Source organism: Convolutriloba macropyga, chromosome 6, assembly GCF_964194025.1.
Source record: "Convolutriloba macropyga chromosome 6, txConMacr16.3, whole genome shotgun sequence".
NCBI classification, from domain to species: domain Eukaryota; kingdom Metazoa; phylum Xenacoelomorpha; order Acoela; family Convolutidae; genus Convolutriloba; species Convolutriloba macropyga.
Window position 1 is genome coordinate 27,764,403 of NC_134473.1, and position 21,541 is coordinate 27,785,943.

General features: G+C 34.8%; 1 protein-coding gene across 2 annotated transcripts in view; it reads left to right on the forward strand.

Annotated features, from left to right (window-relative positions):
• LOC142341606 (uncharacterized) overlaps positions 1-19,601 on the forward strand; it is a 60,246-nt gene extending 40,645 nt beyond the window's left edge. For both annotated transcript variants that reach the window (XM_075392688.1, XM_075392690.1), the window contains 10 exons: positions 1,534-1,591; positions 1,849-1,954; positions 2,401-2,740; positions 3,318-3,453; positions 10,103-10,169; positions 10,513-10,579; positions 11,024-11,091; positions 15,742-15,910; positions 18,463-18,523; positions 18,793-19,601. In XM_075392688.1, coding sequence (XP_075248803.1) covers positions 1,534-1,591; positions 1,849-1,954; positions 2,401-2,740; positions 3,318-3,453; positions 10,103-10,169; positions 10,513-10,579; positions 11,024-11,091; positions 15,742-15,910; positions 18,463-18,523; positions 18,793-19,052 — 1,332 coding nt within the window. In that variant the 3' untranslated portion in view covers positions 19,053-19,601. The remainder of the gene's footprint in view (positions 1-1,533; positions 1,592-1,848; positions 1,955-2,400; positions 2,741-3,317; positions 3,454-10,102; positions 10,170-10,512; positions 10,580-11,023; positions 11,092-15,741; positions 15,911-18,462; positions 18,524-18,792) is intronic.
• The last annotated feature ends 1,940 nt before the right edge of the window (positions 19,602-21,541 follow it).

Below are 21,541 nucleotides of genomic sequence, written 5' to 3' on the forward strand. Positions count from 1 at the left end.
TTTTATGAGACTAGGTAGGAAGTAGACAAAAAAGAACAGTAAAGTGCACATTTAAAAATACGTCTACTTATTTTTAAAAAACATTTGATTTCAAAACCATGAAACCTTCAGTTATCAACTGAAACCAGTAGAAAATAACCTCTTTTGTCCAAAGTAAAATAATAAAACCTGCAAATATCCAGACTTTGTCAGTTTTGTCAAACGAACAAAAAGAACGATAAATGAAAAACGAAAAATTCTTAAATTAGTCTAGAAGTCTGTGTTGAAGCAGTTAAAATCTAAATATATTCAATGAAAAACTGAGGTGTTCAATTGTACCTTGTTTTTAATTTCCTTTATGTGATATGTGACTGTAAATAACGTGACAAGACTAGAAAGAACCTCAATGATGGCAAAATGTCCAAAATTCATTTCATTTTTTTAAAACTCAGTATCAAAGCAGAAAAACCATTACTTAAAACGTAAAAACGCATCGCATTAAATATTAAATTTTAATCTATTAGAAGGACGAAGTGAACTGTTTTTTTTTACCTCAATTTACAAGTTGTCGAAAAAGTGAAAAAAACTTAAATCTCAATGATACATTGTTTTATTGCAAAATATATTTTTAAAAGTCAAGACGACCATAAGTTTTCGACTTGAAAAATAGATAGGTTTCCTTGAAACTCCCTTGAAACCTGACGGGACCTGTCATTAGTACAACTTCATATGAATTGCTCTGTTCTTTAAAAAAGGAAAAATGCACAAAATGCAAAAATTTGAAAAAAAACATCGACTGATAAGAATCGGGAATTTTTTGGACTTCAAGAAACAACGATTTAGCCAAAACTGGCCTTGCTATTGTCGTTCGTCCATATGGGACACTTAATTGTCCCGAATTTTGATACATATGGATTATTTGACAGAACCTATTTATCAAAAGTAATTGATTATGCATAATTATCGAGTTAAATTAGCGAATAAAAAAATCGGCAGAATTGTAATTCAAGAACTATCAAAGGATCCACAAGTAAAACTAGCCTTTTTGGAGTTAACGAAGATTATGACAGCAGATTGTAGGAGTTTGAATCGGGCAAATCTAAACAAAGTGGACTAAAGAAGCTTATTTTGAGCCATTTTGAAGAAAAGACTGAATTTTGAAAAATTTTAGCCAAAAAATTGAATCAAACAATTCAATAACACTCTTCTGTTTTTATATGTAACACCAACAACACTATCGTTACAAATTTTGGTATATTCTATAGCAAATTAGCGAAAAAATTTTGCGCAAAAATACGGAAAATGTGAACAATGAAAATGTAACAACGGAAATCAGTAAAATGTTCACAAAACTCGATACCTCCGTGAAAAATCCGAATTAAAAAAAATTTCAAAGAAAAATTAAGAAATCAAATCAGAATTAGCAACCTTATTAAGCTATCAATTACATGTGATCTCTGCACAAGAGAAAATACCAGAAGGTTTTCAGTTGGACTACATTTTCTACAGTCTGAAAATTTAAATAGTTGATATATAGTATGCTAATATGTTCAGGATAACGCGACTTCAGTCACAGATGTAAACGATGAAGAGGATACCTCGACGAGAAACGGTAAATTTATCATTCTTGTGTAAACAGAATTACTCTAGTGAATGTCAAAACAGATAGCTCTTGTCCAATAATACAAAGCTGAAGCATTGCTTATAGTTAAACTTTCATGTTCATGCTTTTTAGGTAAGCAATTTTACCGAGACATTGCTCAGCTTAAATTTTCTAAATATTAGTTGACCAGAAGTGCTATTGAGTTCTTACATTTTGGTTTTGTGCAACACGATGTTTTTATAATCACAATTTGCAGTATTTTGAAGGTACCCTTACATCTGACGTGGACGTGGAATGGTTGCTCTTCTGCTCGGCAACTATAAGCTGTTCAATCTTGCTATACTTGATACCGCTCGCCCTCATCATGCAAAGGTATGCAATGCTGTCGATGATTATCTGAGCCTTTACTTTGGTCCTGTTAAATTTGACGCGCTTTGCCTCAAATTCTTTTGACTTCCTTTTTAATGACTCGTTTTGATGGCAAACGTGGAACAATAATTTCGGTTGGTAGAGTGATGGAATTTTGGTATCAAGAAGCAATGTCTCGAAAACTGTATCGAATGGAGGCTGTTTTGTGTTACAGTTAAAACCGCGTGCATAAAATTTCATTGCTAAATGCGTTTAAAAAAACTGATGAGACTGGAAAGTAAACAGTTTTTTAAATTGTCTAATACTTGTCGTAATATATTGTACCAATTTAATTAAAGTAGTTTTGTCTCTGCGCAATCACAGCGGAGATGTTCTCAGCTGGTCTATTCTATTAGTGGATTCGTTTGAGAAAGTTATTGAATTAGAAAGTTGTGATATGCTGTTTTTAGTTTGTGCTGTAAAGTGAAACATTCGTGCTACAAGTGCTGGTTCAAATCTACCCCAAAAGTTAAAAACCAAAGCACTGCAACCTCCGGATCTCTTGGACATAAGCGGAAGCAAAGTGACCATCACGCAGCAGACGGCATCAGTTTGGTGGATGCGGCGGATTGTATGGTAAACGATGGTACAGAGACAGAAATTGCAATTGTGCATGCTTCTAAAGCAGTTGAAGCAGAAGGACTTCAAACTAGACATTTCTTTGTGATCTATGGACCTTCGAGTGCTTTCATGGCTGCCTCTGCTAACTTGCTCCTCTACTTGTGCTCTTTTGCTACTAGACATGATATGGTTAGTACACTATAAGGTACCATCTGATGTCCAAGATCTGGTGTTAGAAATCTCACCTAGACTATAGCTAACGTTTCGCTTCTAGTTTCCTCAAAATAGGAATTAAGATAGATACGAAGTTTGCGTAGGGAGATACGAATTTGGATTGTACAAAGTTACCTTTTTCAAGATATACCAAGCAACTAAGGATTAATGATGAAAAATCAAGGTATAAAACCTGATAAGCATGAACAGTAACTGTGAATGTTTTGATCCCTCAAATTAAAAAAACAACACAACCGTGTTCAGCGTTTAATTGCCCTCAACCAAACGAACTTTGTCCTGTAGGTCTTTTCACCCACTGCTTTTTTCTACTCCTTGTCCTCATCTCAGTTCAGTTGAAGCTAGCCTCCCTTAGCGCCCCCCAGCTAGCACCTGACAAAGCCAATCGACCGACAGTATTTTAGAGCAATTCGCACGACGTCAGTCGGTCATGTTTGCAAGCTTCATTCACTCTTGCAGCATCCATGTTTTAATTGAGCAGTATTAAGGAGTATTTCTCCTCCTATTATAAATGCATACCTACCTGCCTGTTTAGCTTGAAGTGGATATTGGCTTTACCTCAGTGACCATGTGCTTCTCGGCTGCTTGGTTCCTCCTTCTGCTATCACCGCTCCTCGATATGATTGCACGTGGGGGTCATTCATGTGTGCTCAAAATGGCGCTACCATTAAGTGAGTTATCTATCAAATATATCTCATCGTCTTCACTGATTATAAAGCTCACTCAAATAAATGACCTCTAAACTCATTTATGGAACTTTAATTTTTTTGAACATTTACTCTTTAAAGATCAATAGTGTGCATCTAAGTGGTGCCAAACTTTTATGCCCTAATTCTTGGGTATTAGTCTTGAGTTTTTGATTTGGAATATCAATTTTGAAAAAACTCTTTTAGGACTTTTTCCTTATAGACCGTATGTGTCATAAAATTGACAGTACGTATCTAACCAAAAAATTTAGTGGTCTACTTAAGGACTGGTGGATCTGTATATCTGACTTTAATTTGTTTTAATTCACGGAAGACCACAAGCGTCTACCACGGCTGTTTTCCGGCAATCTGCCGGCTATGTTCTTTTTTTCATGTTTTTTCAGCCTGAAGAGGCAAGGAACCTCTTCTAGAATTTAATAATAGTTTTCTGTTTAGTTTCTGGATGCAATGGAATGTTTTTCGCGGTTTCAACATCATGAATTTTAGCATTTTTTGACAAAACTTTCATTTTTTTTGTTTTATTCATTTATTTTTCATTTTATTGTCCCTATTCAGGGTTTTTCTGTCTCAGGGTTCAGAAAACCTGCTTAGGGGTTTGATAATAAGTTTCTGAAAAGTTTTTATTGGCCATGGAATAGTATTAAACTTTTTAATATCATTTTTTGATAAAGCTTCAATTTTTTCAAGTTTTTATATTTTTTGCCGTTTTTTGTTTCTCCTGCCGCAAGATCCAAGGAACTTCCTTTAGGATTTGACATAAGTTTTTGGAAAGTTTTTGGTGGTAATGGAATGGTTTTAAATATTTTAACATCACGAATTTTAGCATTTGTGACAAAACTTTCAATTTTTTATATTGTCATTTTTCAAGTTTTCCGAGCCCGGGGCCATAAAACCTCCTTGAAGGTTTGATAACAAGTTAATTGAAATATTTTTTGCCATGGTAAACTTTTAAACTTTTAATTATCACAAATTTTAGCAATTTTTTAATAAAACTTGCAATTTTTGAAATTGACTGTTTCAATGACTTCAGTGACTTCTACTGCTTTGCCGTTAAATTTTTTGTACATGACGTCTTTTCTGCTCTTAGGTCAATTGCGTGACTTAGCTCACTCAAATAAATGACTTCTGAACTCATTTATGGAACTTTACTTTTTATGAACATTGACTAGTTAAAGATCAATAGTATTAATCTAAGTGGTGTCAAACTTTTATGCCCTAATTCTTGGGTATGAGTCTTGAGTTTTTGATGTGGAATATCAGGTTTGAAAAAGTTTTTTTAGGGCTTTCACCATTTGTGTCATAGAATTGTTTCTGGATGCAATGGAATGTTTTTCAAGGTTTCAACATCACGATTTTTTGAATTTTTTTAGACATAACTTTCGATTTTTTAATTTTTTCAATAATTTATTTTTCCTTTTATTGTCCCTCTTCAGGGATCTTCCGCCTCAGGGTTCAATAGGAGTTCCTTAAGAGCTTGATAGTAAGTTGATGAAAAATTTCTATTGGCCATGGAATAACTTTAAAGTTTTTAATATCATTTTTTGCTAAAGCTTGCAATTTTTTTCGTTTTTTGATATATTTGGTCTTTTTTTAGGTTTCTCCGTCCACGAGAGCCAAGCAACCTCCTTTAGGGTTTGTTAGTAGGTAATTGCATAGTTTCTAGATCCAATTGTAATAGTATTTTCTTCAAGATTTTAATATGACGAATTTAAGCAATTTTAAAAGATATTTGCAATTTCAAATTTTGAAATTGTTTGTCCGTTTTTTTTTAGGTTTCTCCTGCCGCAATATCCAAGGAACTTCCTTTAGGATTTGACATAAGTTTTTGGAAAGTTTCTGGTGGTAATGGAATGGTTTTAAATATTTTAACATCACGAATTTTAGCATTTGTGACAAAACTTTCAATTTTTTATATTGTCATTTTTGAAGTTTTCCGAGCCCGGGGCCATAAAACCTCCTTGAAGGTTTGATAACAAGTTAATTGAAATATTTTTTGCCATGGTATAGTTTTAAACTTTTAATTATCACAAATTTTAGCAATTTTTTAATAAAACTTGCAATTTTTGAAATTGACTGTTTCAATGACTTCAGTGACTTCTACTGCTTTGCAGTTAAATTTTTTGTACGTGACGTCTTTTCTGCTCTTAGGTCAATTGCGTGACTTAGCTCACTCAAATAAATGACTTCTGAACTCATTTATGGAACTTTACTTTTTATGAACATTGACTAGTTAAAGATCAATAGTATTAATCTAAGTGGTGTCAAACTTTTATGCCCTAATTCTTGGGTATGAGTCTTGAGTTTTTGATGTGGAATATCAGGTTTGAAAAAGTTTTTTAGGGCTTTCTCCGTAAAGACCATTTGTGTCATAGAATTGTTTCTGGATGCAATGGAATGTTTTTCAAGGTTTCAACATCACGATTTTTTGAATTTTTTTAGACATAACTTTCGATTTTTTAATTTTTTCAATAATTTATTTTTCCTTTTATTGTCCCTCTTCAGGGATCTTCCGCCTCAGGGTTTAATAGGAGTTCCTTAGGAGCTTGATAGTAAGTTGATGAAAAGTTTCTATTGGCCACGGAATAACTTTAAAGTTTTTAATATCATTTTTTGCTAAAGCTTGCAATTTTTTTCGTTTTTTGATAGATTTGGTCTTTTTTTAGGTTTCTCCGTCCACGAGAGCCAAGCAACCTCTTTTAGGGTTTGTTAGTAGGTAATTGCATAGTTTCTAGATCCAATTGTAATAGTATTTTCTTCAAGATTTTAATATGACGAATTTAAGCAATTTTAAAAGATATTTGCAATTTCAAATTTTGAAATTGTTTGTCCGTTTTTTTTAGGTTTCTCCTGCCGCAAGATCCAAGGAACTTCCTTTAGGATTTGACATAAGTTTTTGGAAAGTTTCTGGTGGTAATGGAATGGTTTTAAATATTTTAACATCACGAATTTTAGCATTTGTGACAAAACTTTCAATTTTTTATATTGTCATTTTTGAAGTTTTCCGAGCCCGGGGCCATAAAACCTCCTTGAAAGTTTGATAACAAGTTAATTGAAATATTTTTTGCCATGGTATAGTTTTAAACTTTTAATTATCACAAATTTTAGCAATTTTTTAATAAAACTTGCAATTTTTGAAATTGACTGTTTCAATGACTTCAGTGACTTCTACTGCTTTGCAGTTAAATTTTTTGTACGTGACGTCTTTTCTGCTCTTAGGTCAATTGCGTGACTTAGCTCACTCAAATAAATGACTTCTGAACTCATTTATGGAACTTTACTTTTTATGAACATTGACTAGTTAAAGATCAATAGTATTAATCTAAGTGGTGTCAAACTTTTATGCCCTAATTCTTGGGTATGAGTCTTGAGTTTTTGATGTGGAATATCAGGTTTGAAAAAGTTTTTTAAGGCTTTCTCCGTAAAGACCATTTGTGTCATAGAATTGTTTCTGGATGCAATGGAATGTTTTTCAAGGTTTCAACATCACGATTTTTTGAATTTTTTTAGACATAACTTTCGATTTTTTAATTTTTTCAATAATTTATTTTTCCTTTTATTGTCCCTCTTCAGGGATCTTCCGCCTCAGGGTTCAATAGGAGTTCCTTAAGAGCTTGATAGTAAGTTGATGAAAAGTTTCTATTGGCCATGGAATAACTTTAAAGTTTTTAATATCATTTTTTGCTAAAGCTTGCAATTTTTTTTTTGATAGATTTGGTCTTTTTTTAGGTTTCTCCGTCCACGAGAGCCAAGCAACCTCCTTTAGGGTTTGTTAGTAGGTAATTGCATAGTTTCTAGATCCAATTGTAATAGTATTTTCTTCAAGATTTTAATATGACGAATTTAAGCAATTTTTTAAAAGATATTTGCAATTTCAAATTTTGAAATTGTTTGTCCGTTTTTTTTAGGTTTCTCCTGCCGCAAGATCCAAGGAACTTCCTTTAGGATTTGACATAAGTTTTTGGAAAGTTTCTGGTGGTAATGGAATGGTTTTAAATATTTTAACATCACGAATTTTAGCATTTGTGACAAAACTTTCAATTTTTTATATTGTCATTTTTCAAGTTTTCCGAGCCCGGGGCCATAAAACCTCCTTGAAGGTTTGATAACAAGTTAATTGAAATATTTTTTGCCATGGTATAGTTTTAAACTTTTAATTATCACAAATTTTAGCAATTTTTAAATAAAACTTGCAATTTTTGAAATTGACTGTTTCAATGACTTCAGTGACTTCTACTGCTTTGCAGTTAAATTTTTTGTACGTGACGTCTTTTCTGCTCTTAGGTCAATTGCGTGACTTAGCTCACTCAAATAAATGACTTCTGAACTCATTTATGGAACTTTACTTTTTATGAACATTGACTTGTTAAAGATCAATAGTATTAATCTAAGTGGTGTCAAACTTTTATGCCCTAATTCTTGGGTATGAGTCTTGAGTTTTTGATGTGGAATATCAGGTTTGAAAAAGTTTTTTTAGGGCTTTCTCCGTAAAGACCATTTGTGTCATAGAATTGTTTCTGGATGCAATGGAATGTTTTTCAAGGTTTCAACATCACGATTTTTTGAATTTTTTTAGACATAACTTTCGATTTTTTTAATTTTTTCAATAATTTATTTTTCCTTTTATTGTCCCTCTTCAGGGATCTTCCGCCTCAGGGTTCAATAGGAGTTCCTTAAGAGCTTGATAGTAAGTTGATGAAAAGTTTCTATTGGCCATGGAATAACTTTAAAGTTTTTAATATCATTTTTTGCTAAAGCTTGCAATTTTTTTCGTTTTTTGATATATTTGGTCTTTTTTTAGGTTTCTCCGTCCACGAGAGCCAAGCAACCTCCTTTAGGATTTGTTAGTAGGTAATTGCATAGTTTCTAGATCCAATTGTAATAGTATTTTCTTCAAGATTTTAATATGACGAATTTAAGCAATTTTTTTAAAAGATATTTGCAATTTCAAATTTTGAAATTGTTTGTCCGTTTTTTTAGGTTTCTCCAGCCTGAAGAGCCAAGAAACCTCCTCTATAGTTTGAAAATAGGTTACTGCATAGTTTCTAGATGTAATGGAATGTTTTCCAAGATTTTAATATCACAAACTTAAGCAATATTTGCAAGTTTTTTGAATTTTGCTGCTGCATAGTTTCTAGAGTTAATGATATGGATATCACTGTTTCAACGACTCGAGCTTTAGCAATTTTTAGGTAAGATTGAATATTTCAAATTTTTGGCAAATTATTTTCCAAGTTTATGGATCTTTATGAGCCATTGAAACTGTTTAAGGCTTCAAATTAGGATACTGGAAAGTCTCTCGAGACAATGAAATGGTTCTGAACATATTAATATCACAAATTTTAGTACAATTTTAAAATTTGCAATTTTTTTCAAAGTTTTTGATTATTTTGTCCATTTTTGAGTTTAACGATCATTACTGGCCAACGAAACTTTGAAGTCTTGCAGATGGGCTACATGACAGAACTCCAGAGAAAAAAATATTTTTGAACCTTTTTCAATGCGAAATAAGGAAACTTTTCTTTTGAATTTGGCAGTTGCAGTTTTTTCTATGTTTTAATTACTAAAAAGGCTAGAAAACTAGAAGTTGGAGGGTCGAATCTCACCATGGAAAATATTCCTAGCGCGCCCTCTCTCTCTCTCTCTCTGTCGGTTGGGGTTTCTTTCATTCTCTTTCTCTTTCACGTTTTATCTCTGGTACAATCTTTCTCTCTCTCTCTCTCTCTCTCTCTCTCTCTCTCTCTCTCTCTCTCTCTCTCCTTTTGTTGATGCCGCATTTCAGCTGCTGTTATGTGACGTGATATCATCTATTACCCTCACTTCAGGCCCCTTCAATAAAGTTAAAGCTAACCTCAATAAACCGTGGCTAGCTACTGACGAAGCCAACCGGTCGGTCGTATGAGAGCCTTTCGCCCCACGTTAGTCGCTTATGTTTAATGTGTTGCTTGGATGGCTAAGGCGTAAGTTAAGTTTTACTTCCGGAGTCTATTCGATTCCTAAGTCGATTCCGGAGTCCTCCGGGTAAATTTTACTTCCTAAGTCGTTTTTCGTTTGATAATTCACCGCTCTGACTTTTGACTTCCCCCTTTCGTCACTAACTGTTTCAACTGAATGGAGTTTTTCACTAATTGAATTAGTTAACTCACTCAAGGTCAAAAGAGAAAAATCAAAAGACGCGGTATAAACCGACGAAGCCTGGCCTTTAATGTGTTTTAGTTTATCAGAGTTCCTTAGAGTACTTCGGCGTTGGCAGTATTTTTAGTTTAATAGCCATCAGTTGTGTTGCCGAATAAAGGTATAGTTCTGTAATATAACTTAAACTGCTCAAATTAGAACACATTGAAGTGTCGCTTGGTATGGTTTTCTGTTTCAATCCCGATAGGCCTCAAGGGGTCAACGGCGGCCAATTTCAGGCAATCTGCCGGCTTTGTTTTTTGTCTTTTTTTGGTTTCTTCTGTTTTCCTGTGTTCTCTTGCGTTCTTTTTAACTTTTCTTTCCGGTTATGGTTTTCATTTTGACTTTTTTGCCCTGCAAATCTTATATTGAGTTTTTGTCTCTGGTAATTGCCAATCATCCGATTGTGTTCATTTGTTCTATGTTCTAAATTTTGTTTCAGTGTCTACAATTCTCTTCACTGTGGTTATATTTGGAGTCGTCACCTCCGTCGATATGCGCACACCCGAGTAAGCCTGCTCGAGATTTCACAGAGTCAGAAACAATTTTGTAAACCTATAACTCACAAAGTATGATTAACATATTAGTTTTGGTGATTTCTACAGCGTGGATTAGCCGAAAAGAGGTTTGGTCATTAGAACTTTACGGGAGAATCTATTAATAATCACTAACATGATAAATGTGTTCGATTTTGTTGTTTATGACGGATAGTTAATATAGTGTTATTCCGTCTAATATGAAAGGGAAGAAGTCGCATGTTTTTCCTAAGCGTTGTTGAACTGAATTCTAAACTGAATTTTCTAAACTGAATTTTGATGTTATTTCACTTTGATAATTTAACTGCGGTTTTAGATTTTGCTGGGTGCAAGCAGATGTTCCCCTGGTGGCTTGTTTTGCCGTTCCGATTGTTGCCTTTTTGGTTAGTGAAACATTCTTAATTTAAAAAAAAAAACGCTTTTTTCTTTGCTCTCGAGTTAACTCTAAATCAGTTGCTGAACTAAGCGATTCGAAGTACGGCCGGCAAAAGGGAGACAATGAAAATAAAATACAATTGAATAAATAAAAAAAAGTATGAAAACAAAATCAATCAAAGTGCAGTGGTTTTGCGTTTTCAATTAAATTTGCAGTGGTTTTTAACTAAATTAGGAGAAAATGGAAAATGTTAGGTATTAGCCCTAAGCATTGATATCTGTTTACAACCCGTGTCTGTCTGATTGATGGTTGGAAAGCAACTGCAGGTTTCATTTGAGTTTTATTGATGCTTTCCTTTCACCTCATTTCAGCTCAAGGATAGCGGTTTTCTCTATTTAAAGGTATGTCAGGTATGTTTATTCTTTTGGACGGGCACTGTTTGTCGTTTTAGGTGATCCTGGTGTTCTTGGCTTGCTGTACCCAGTGTCGCTACAATGACAATTCAAACCTAATTTCTAAGTTAGTTATATTTAAATAATAAACGTGTCTCCCGAATCTCTGTTTGCCTCTCGTAATATATCAATGTCTGTGCTTAGTGGTCAGAATTAACTTAAGATTGTTGTCATGATCACATGTCCAGATCCGACTGATTGTTCAGGCTTGCTACCGCTTAATAATATGAAGTTTTCACCAATTATTCATGCCTTGTTATTAATTGCTCTCAAACGAAGTTAGTAGCAATTATATTAGTCCTGTCGGTCTTTTTTATGCAATTTTTTGCTTAACCGATTTTTCGTTTTTGACTTTTGACTTTTCTGACGCTTTTGACTTTTCGTCCTCAAAAACGGGATAAACAGGTAGCGCCCAGTGGGTATTAAGTGTTTTTAGAGCCTTTCAGTTCTGTTTCATTTCAAACTGTTTTGAAGATTTATACTTATGGTAAGAAGGGCGGTTCTTAGAGACGAAGACACCCCCACTATTGCTCCCCCCACCACGCTGTTGCCCCCACACCACTGTTTCCCGAACCCCCCCCCCCCCCCCCCCCCCCGTGGCTACTGACGAACAACCGATCGCTAAAAACACGCAATTTTATAGTAATTTTTACAATTTTTTTCAAGTTTGAAAATGTTTGCCAATTTTTCAAAGTTTTTTCAGCCCTAGCTTTTTTTCAGCCCTCCTTTTAGGTTTCATAATAGGTTACTGCATAGTTTCTAGTGGTCGTGGAATGGGTTCAACATTTGAACATTACGAATTTTAGCATCTTTTTGACAAAACGTGCAAATTTTTTCAATATTTTTGACATTTATTGCTCATTTTTCACGTCTTTCCAGACGCAGGGACCAGAAAACGGCCTTAAGGATTTGCTAACAAAACACTGAAAAAATTTTTTTGGCAGGGAATTGCTTTCAATTTTTAATATGACAAATTTTAATTGTTTTGATAAAACTTGCATTTTTCTCAAGTTTTTTTGAAAATTTTTGTCATTTTTTAGGTTTCTCCAGCCTCAAGAGCCACATAACCTCCTCTGGGGCTTGATTAAAGGTTACTGCATAGCTTCTAGATGTAATGGAATGTTTATCACGATTTTGTTATCAGCAATTTTAAAAAAATATATTCGCAATTTTTTCAAGTTTTTTGAATATTTTTGAATTTTGTTATCATTTTTTCTGGCACCAGGATCCTAGGGACCTCCTCCAAGGCTTGGTGATTAGCTGTTGCATAGGTTCTAGAGATAATGGAATGGTTGTCAATATTTTGATTACTCCAGCTTTAGCAATTTTTTTGATAAAATTTAGTTTCTTTTTTCAAATTTTCGGAAAATTATTATCATTTTTCAAGTTTATGGATCTTATGAGCCAGTGAAACTATTTAAAGCCTGAAATAGGGATAGTGGATGGTCTCTTGAGACAATAAAATGGTTTTGAAGATTTTATTATCTTGTATTTTAGCAAGATCTTGTTAAAATTGGCCCTTGTTTTCAAAATTTTTGAATATTTTTGTCCTTTTCTGAGTTTAAAGATAATTACTGGCCAACGAAGCTTTTCAAATCTTGCATATGGCGTTGTTACTTGAAATAACTCCAGAGACAAAAATTGGTTTTGAACATTTTTTTTTACTGCGAAATCTGTAAGCTTTTCTTTTAAATTTGCAATATTGCAAATTTTTCAAATATCAGTTTTTTTATTTATTTACAAGGCTAGAAAACTAAAAGTCAGAGTCGAATCGAACCAAAGTTAGCCTCACTGATCCGTGGCTAGCTACTGACGAAGCCAACCGCTCGTCGGTCGTTTGAGGGCAATTCGCCCGACGTTAGTGGGTTATGTTTTTCTCAAACAAAAAAAGGGATAAACATGCAACGCCCGGAGAGCATTAATGGGTTATGTTTTTCTCTCAAACAAAAAAGGGATAAACATGCAACGCCCGGAGAGCGTTAAGTTCCCATAGAGCCTTTCGGCTTAAATTAAGCTAAAGATAGTCTCCCTAAACAGTGGCTAATTACTGCCAAAACCAACCGCTCGGCAGTCGTGAGCAATTCCACCGCCGTGAGTCGGTTATTTTGCGATTTTTTGTATGACCGTTTTTCATCTGGCGAATCTTTCGTCTTCAGTTGGTCGTTTTTAAACGAGATAACTGGTAAAACCCAAGAGCATCAATTCGCTTTCGCCGTTCTTAGAGCTTTACTAGTTTCCCAATTTACATTCCTCGGAAACTTGTGAGAAGATAAGTGCATGCCAGTCGTTAGATAAGTGCATGCCAGTCGTTTAAGATCAATCGAATCGAGAGATTTGAGATGAATTTTTAATTCCCGCCATAGTCTCCACAGTCGGTTATTATTAATAGCCCCATCAGCTTCTCAGCCGGCCATTATAGTTATCCTATTTTTTAAAATTCAAAAAATTTGAATTGCATTGGAGCGCTGGGACTGTTATTGTTCTCCTTGACGTTATGGCCAATCATACAGAAGATCAAGACTGCAATTCCGAGTTTGTTACAGCATACTTGGTTTTTAGATGATGAGTTAAGTGCTGAGACTGTATTTCAGATCAACCAAACGCTTGAAATCCTAGCCCCGAGAGAGGTATAATCTTGAGAAAAAAATTTGAGCTGTGATCAATTAAAGATTTACCCTCCGCTGATCATGCATTGAAAAAGGAATTTGGGAAACGGTTTTGAAGTTTTGGGCGCGGCAGTTGGTTCAAAAGAAATTATCGCTTCTTGTTTGAATAGGAAAGTTCAAAAAATTTTTATCTATGCTGGACAATTTACATCACCTCAACGATCCTCAATGTGCATTACGTATCCTTCTATACTGTTGGGAACACTGAAACTAGTATTCTCTCTACGAACTAACACTCCGTCGAACGAGATGCTCGAAATATTAAAAAGTTTCGATGACGCCCAAAGAGAATTGTTGGCTCAATAATTGAGGATGGCGCCTTAAAACAATCTTCGTTACCTATCAGTTTGTGGGGACTAGGCGTTAGACAGTCACAAGAGCAATACAAAGGAGCGTTTGTCGGCTTATTTATAGCCTCAGACGAGTTGGCCAACACAATATGACAATTTTAAAAAGTTACACCCGAGTCTGGAACTGTTCAATCTGCTTTCGCACACGCAAAAGAAGATCCAAGAAGCACTTGATAAAGATAAACTTGCTGCCCTAATAAGAAACCAAACGTCAACCGGGGAAAAAGCAAGAATCCAATCAATGTGCATTCTGGCGCGTGGCTTGCTGCGCCTACAATGCTCCCGCTGTAGGTCCTACATATTTTGGCTAAGGAATTTCAAGTTAGTGTCAAGTACAGGCTCGGGATCGCAGTTTAAGATCGAGAAAGAAAATGTCTTTATTGGTCAGGTACATTGGATACATTTGGTGAGCATGCAGTTGCCTGCCATGGAAAGGAAGATGCGATTTCAAGGCACGATACAATTCGCGACCGTATAGCCTCCACCTGTTCAGCAGTTAATTTCTCTTTTCGGAAAATAACTCACGCCTAGGAGACGTCTATCTGCCTTCTTGGAAATCTGGCCAATCTGCTGATCTAGACATAACCGTTACTTCCTCTCTGCAACTGAACATTATTTCTCATGCGGGAGAGAAGTCTGGCTATGCAATGGAAGCTGGTGAAGATCGAAAATATGCTCAGTATGAAAATAACTGTGCTCAACAAGGAATTTGTTCGTCCCTCTGATAATCGAAGTTCTGGGCGGTCTGTCGAAGACTCTGAAGAAGGCCTTACTGCGCATGTCGTTGCTAGCCGATAGCAGAAATTATCAGTCAGTGGTAGATTCCATTGCTTTCGATGGAGCAGTTCAGTCACTTTCTGTTGTCCTTATACGAGGATCAGCTACTATGCTGTTGTCGGGAGCTCCGTAGTTGAACGCAGCAATTAGTTGGACTCGTCTGGCGATTAGTTGAACTAGTGACTCGATTACGTGGGACGCAATGTGAAGCTTACTATTCCTAGACACTTGTGTTGACCTGAATCAATCTCTTGATGAGTTAGAAACACGTCCAGAATAATTATTGAACTCACCCAATGAGAGGGGAGCCTTTTCTTAAGCAATGTCATCCAACGGGAGGGGACTTGTGCTCATTTCAAGTTCAATAACGCGAGGAAATTAAACAACGAGAGTTAAAAGGCTGAGGGATAGAGGAAGAAACATCAAAGATTGGCATTAAGAAATAATCAGCAAACATTTGAATTTTAGATCAAGATAAACCAAGATTATTTAATAATGGAGACCAAGCAGATTGCAATATATTGGAATTTGAAAAGATACATGTTGATCATTCGGTTTTTTGGTTGCAACTATATTACAATTTTAGTGCTATAATGGAGGTTTTTGTTGAAATTTGACTCAAAAGTTGTGAATGGTGTAACTATTTTTACTGATTTTTTTATTTTATATTTTGTAATTAGAGAAAATCATGTATCTATTATAGCCGTTTTGATATTTTGTGAGCAATTTCTGGGATTCCTAATTTAATGGGAGAACGTTTTTTAAATGTGAGAGAACGGGTTTAAATTTCTAAAATTATAAATTTATGTATTTCTCGCGCCTGTTTTTCACATCACTTTATACGTTGTCAAATTTGCAGAAAAGTAACTGAGTTTTTTCCGTAACTTTAAAAAAATCTATTAAAATTTTTTTATCATTTTTCAGGAAAGTGGGAGTGTATTGGTGTCTGTTTACCCTTTTGCTGCTTCCCGAACCTGTGGTTCTCTTCTGTCTTGCTGCTAATTGGTCAATCTCAATTGCTGCGGTGCTGCTTTTAGTCAATATTCTGTGCCCTCTGCTAGCTATAGCGCTAGCGCTACAAATTTACTTTGAGGTGAGTCGGTATTTTCACCATCTGCTTGTCGAATTGGAAAAATGCGTTATATTGTAAGTTATTAAGTTAATTTTCCTAGGAAACGCATGCTAAAGAAAATGTTTGTGGAGAGCTAAACATAGTGGAAATGTTTTGAAAAATGTATGACTTTAGAGTAGATATCTGGTATGAAAGGGTTGATCAGCGGTAACCTCGGGACTAATAGAGATTTTGTATATGATAATATTTTACAGACAATTGTTTTCTTTGTAACAAATTTTTGACACTATATACTCCGCCAGAAAAGGTATATGATAAAAAGCAATTTAGTTCTGCTCTAAATAACGCGAAATCGTTTCCATAGTAAAGTAAGGTGTATTAGTTATTGCTATCATTGGTACCTGCTGTTTGAAAACTAGGGTAGCAGGGGAGTGCTTTCATTCACCGCATTCCAGCTGGTAATAAAATACCCCAAAACGATGTTTCTTGACCGTTTTGACTTTTATTCTTAAATGTTTTTTTGCAGATCCTGTTCTGTTTGTGCGCTCACATCCCGTACATTGTTGTTTATTAATAGTAGTATTGTGAAAACAATACCGGAGCGAGCTATTATTGGCCGGGGATTGGAAATTAGGCGAAAACTCGATAAGGCGAACGAAATTTTTGTAGCCATTAGGCAAAAATCCTGAACTCATCAAGTTATGTGGAAATTTATGTGGGAATTAAAGTTATGTGGAAATTACGCCAATAGCAATTAAAACACTTAAAAGAGGTACATCATAATCAACTCGATGCGGTAAAGCCGTCAAGTGTCCTTGATAGTCGTCTTTACATGCAAAAGAGTCGGTAAAAGTACATGCCAAAGGTATCATTTTCACATTTTGCTTTACTCGGTGTCATCACAGACAATTTTTCGTTATTTTAATGTAAATCAATAGCTTTAATGAAAATAATACTGGCTGAAAAATTTACACGCGAAAATTTTAGGGGGGTGGGGGTGAAATCACATAGTAAAAATGCTCAAATTTCGGAAACTGTTCAATGTTTAATTGCTCTCCTAGAGAAGCAATCATTGTAAACGTGTGTTTTTTATGCAAAGTTTTTGCTCGACCGTTTTGGCTTTTCGATTCTTTTTTACGCCCCTGGCTTTTTGCGTTTCGCGTGATCTAAAATTCTCGCTCAATCAAAATTTCAAGCAGCTGAACTCCATTGGAGGCAATTTAATACTAAAAGTCTATATGTTAACCTCTATAACCTCTAATGTGGTTATTTGAAGCCCACTATTGAACTTCTTAGTCCCATTTAACCTCCCCCCCCCCCCCCCGACTGAAGCAAGCTATAAATGATTAGAGCTCCACGAGTCGTTCGAGAGCAATTCTTCCGACGTTTGATTTTCTTAAGCTATTTTTCTTCAAAGTTAATTGTTACAGTCACTCAATGTCGCCGTACCTCCTTTAAGGGTTTTAATTATAGTCGCCTAATTTCATAAAACTTTGCCTAATGACTACCAAAATGTCCTTCCTCTAAGCGAGTTTTCTATATCCTACGCCCCTTTTGCCCATCTAATATTTTATTGTCATTTTTTATTAAGATGTTATGTCACTCTCACCTCAAATCATTAATGCTGAATTGTGTTGGTGACATGATTTTCACACTTATTGGAGTGAGTTATGATGCTGATTTTAAGGTAAACATTTTATGGTCATAGTTGTTTTTTTCTCATTCTTTAGAAACAGTTTTTCTTAATTTAATTAGAATCTACTCAGACAAGATTATAGCTGAATCTTATTGAAGCTTGTTTAGGTGCAATTTTGAAAAGCAGTTATCAGTAAGACAAATCATCTTTAAGCAGGTCGAGACATCAGAGAATTTGATAGCTTGATGAACTTTTCCTTTGAGTTTTTTTAGGTACTTTCATAAGTTTTGACCGCGTGTTGATGCCGCTCATGAGCTGCGTGATCCCTTTTTGAATAAAGATAATTTACCTCGCTCTAAAAATTGTAGCGCTAGAATTAAGGCCATTTAAGGTTATTTTTGGAACCCCTGTCACGGCCAAAAAGGACTTCTGGATAATGAAGGCTGTTAATAACAAGGAAGCGGTGCCGAAATTTGATAGACAACTGCAATTTTTATCAAATGTTGTAGAAAATTGAATTAGGTTTTATAGGTTGAATCAGCCACTTCAGCAATTTAGATACTTATGTTTCTATCTATAATCTATATTCTACATGCAATTCCAGATCGCAACAGCTCGGTATAATTGTGTAATCGAACTAAAATTGCTCACCAAATTGGGACACTTTTTTCAATTTGTATCTTTTCAATCCGAATGGAAGTCAAACTATCAACAATAAAATTGTATCTCTCGGTGCTATTTGACTGCACCCTACCTAAATGTTGTTTACGGTTTTCTTAGTGTCAAAAATCCCTCATTTTTCACGAATGTTTCTCGTAATGGCCTTAAATACCTTTTTTATTGTCTGTTTTGGGCAAAATTATCCATAACGAGAACAGTAAACCACACAGTAGCGGAACTTGAGGTGACTTTGTTTTTGTCTATTTTTATGCTTCAGAGGTTTTATGTGGTACAGCACAGTGGAGAGAGTAAAAATCCTGCCCCATCTCACAAGACAGGTTTGACCAACTCTTACTTTTTAGGCATCGACCTTTTGTTAATAAATAAAACTGAATCGATGAGTATATTGATTTCAAAATCAGTTTAGAAAAAGCAGGTTTGTTGTTAAAAATTGTTAAACATTAAAAATGTTCATTATAAAAGGTTTTATGGAGATATGGTTTTGACCTTAATGAAATTGTTGAATTTAAATGAAATGCTGCACCGTGTAGGTGTTAAGCGCTATAAAACTTTAATAGTTTTTGCTGTTCAGAAGTTGCTATTATAGAAGCCGAGATGCAAAAGAACGCTGTGGTATTGGAGACTATGGATCAAACTATGCTGTCCTCTTACACTGATGAGAGCTTGAACAGAACTACCTCTATCAATCCAAACACCACTGCAACATCAACTCCAGGAGGTGGGAAGTTGGTCTTCCAGACTGAGCAGTCCAGGAATGTTAACAACAACAACGAGACGTCCGTTGTGCATGGATCAGTGAAAATCAGCGATGACAACGCTAAAGACACCAATCAAAGTGAAGCTTGAGATTAACGATCTTTGCATAGCAGAACTTTGAAAAAAGTAATTCAACTTACTAGTTACGAAAAACACCGAATTATGAAATACAAAACTATGTTACTTCGATTGCCAAGTATTTCAATTAATGTTAGTATTTTGATAGTCAGAAATAGCTCGGCTCTGAATTTTAGATTTCAAATGTTTTGACTATTTGTTTGAAAGGATACTAACTGGTTGCTCATTAATTATTTTCATTTCACAAAGCCATTACAGTTTTAAAGCTATGAAAATCCATTTTTGTACGAATTGAACGAATAGAATTAGATTAATTTAACTATACTAATAGCTATCTACTAGTCATTTGATGAAATTGTCTAGTGTATATAAATTTTAAATCTAAACCTCATATTTATTTGAAAGCTGCCTGTGAGTCATCATTTTAAGTGTGTCGTGCACATCGTGATGTAAGTGTGAATGTGTTTGGTATTAGCTTTGATTTCAATTTGAGTCGATAAGTGCCCTTCGAGCTAGATTTTTTTATGTTTATCAAAGTGAATTATAATTTATTTTATAAAATGCGTTTTCCTTCAAAATTATTTTTCTTACCAGTTCAAAGATGACAAAAGATTTAAAAAGACTAATTGAAAATCATCAAAAATGCAATGGCTCTTCTTTGATTTGAGCTATCCGACGCCTCCTCAAACTGTTATTCGTTAATAGCTGCGGCTGTCAACTCGAACGGTTATTATTGGCGCTTTTTACGAGACTTTCAGGCAATCAAGAATGTTCCCAATCTATCGTACCTGAATGGTTCTAATGGTATTTTCTTTTTGGTATTTGTAATAGCCGGCCCTCATCTCAGCAGGCTATTATTGCGCGCCTATTTGTTTTTAATAGCCGCCCTCATCTTCTCAGCCGGCTATTATAGCGCTCCTATTTTTTTTACAATTCAAAGAATTTGAATTGTATTGGGGCGCTGTCTTTTTTTTAAGATCTGTTCACACATTTTCATGATTTTTGAAGTCAAATTGGAGTAGTGATTTTAGTCACGCCGAAACAGGAAATGGAGCGAGAAAGCGAGTGGTTTTGCGGCGTGATTTTTTTTCGCTCTAATTTTAAAGTAGAGTGCGAAAATGGTGTTTGCACAAAAATTCGGTTTCTCGGTAGTGATTTTTTGTTCACATGCGGCAATTTCACTCTGATTTTTACTGTTTTTTCGATTTTTACAATTCAAAGAATTTGAATTGTATTGGGGCGCTGTCTTTTTTTTTTAAGATCTGTTCACACATTTTCATGATTTTTGAAGTCAAATTGGAGTAGTGATTTTAGTCACGCCGAAACAGGAAATGGAGCGAGAAAGCGAGTGGTTTTGCGGCGTGATTTTTTTTCGCTCTAATTTTAAAGTAGAGTGCGAAAATGGTGTTTGAACAAAAATTCGGTTTCTCGGTAGTGATTTTTTGTTCACATGCGGCAATTTCACTCTGATTTTTACTGTTTTTTTGATTTTTTGGATCGGATTTTTTTCTAAATGGTTTTCCCAATCCATCCACAGCTCATTCTAGGCCTTATTTTTTGTTTGAATTAAATTTTCATTTCTCGCTAGTGGTTTTTTTGTTCACATTAGGCATTTTGACATTTTTTTGTTTTTTTTTTCTTATTTTTGATCTGAATTTTTTTAAATGGTTTTCTCAATTCACTCATAGTCCTTTCTAGGTCCAGTTTTTCTGTTTAGTCAATGAAAATTCTTTGAATTGTACGTCAGGACTTGTCCTGCTATGTTTTTTTTTACTTCGTCGAATAAAAAAATGTTTCGCTTTACCTCATTTTGCCGCCTTTTCAACATTTTGCGTGGAATCTTTTTGACTTCTCTAGGCTAGTTTCTCTCTTCTCTCATTCTGCTAAAAGTGATTTTGAACATCAGTTGCTCAGCAAAGCAATTCAAAATGAACAGAGTCAGTATAAAAAATTGAAGTCAGAAGTAGAAACGGGATAAACCCATAAAGCCCAATTTTAGATGCCCGCTAATTGAACGTCATTCCTATAAGTCTTAGTTACCATTTCTAATGCCTATTGGTATTGATAGTAGCCCCTGTAGCCTCTCTCTAAAACAGAAGTATGTTCAACCACGAAATGCCATAAAAATAAATCGGACTTAAAAAAATGTTTTTGCACAAAATTTTTTTTTTCAATATCTTCTGTTATTTCAATCCCAATCATGCTTATTGGAATCAACGGCGGCTTTTTTCCGGCAATCTGCCGGGTATTTTTTAAATCCAAAGTATTGCTGGAGCGTTGTTTTTTGATCTCTAATTTTATTGGAGTGTTTAAAACGGGATGTTGAAGGCAGTACCGCGTGTAAAAACTAAGTGTTTAGGTCCAACGACTGAACGAATTGAAGAGTAGAGAGAAGAGAGAGTGCTTTTCTTCTGTTTTTTTCGCTTTTTTGAAAGAGATCAAAAAATAGGTGTGAAAAAGTTTTCGCTGAGCCATTTTTGCTAAATTTAACTCCAATGTTT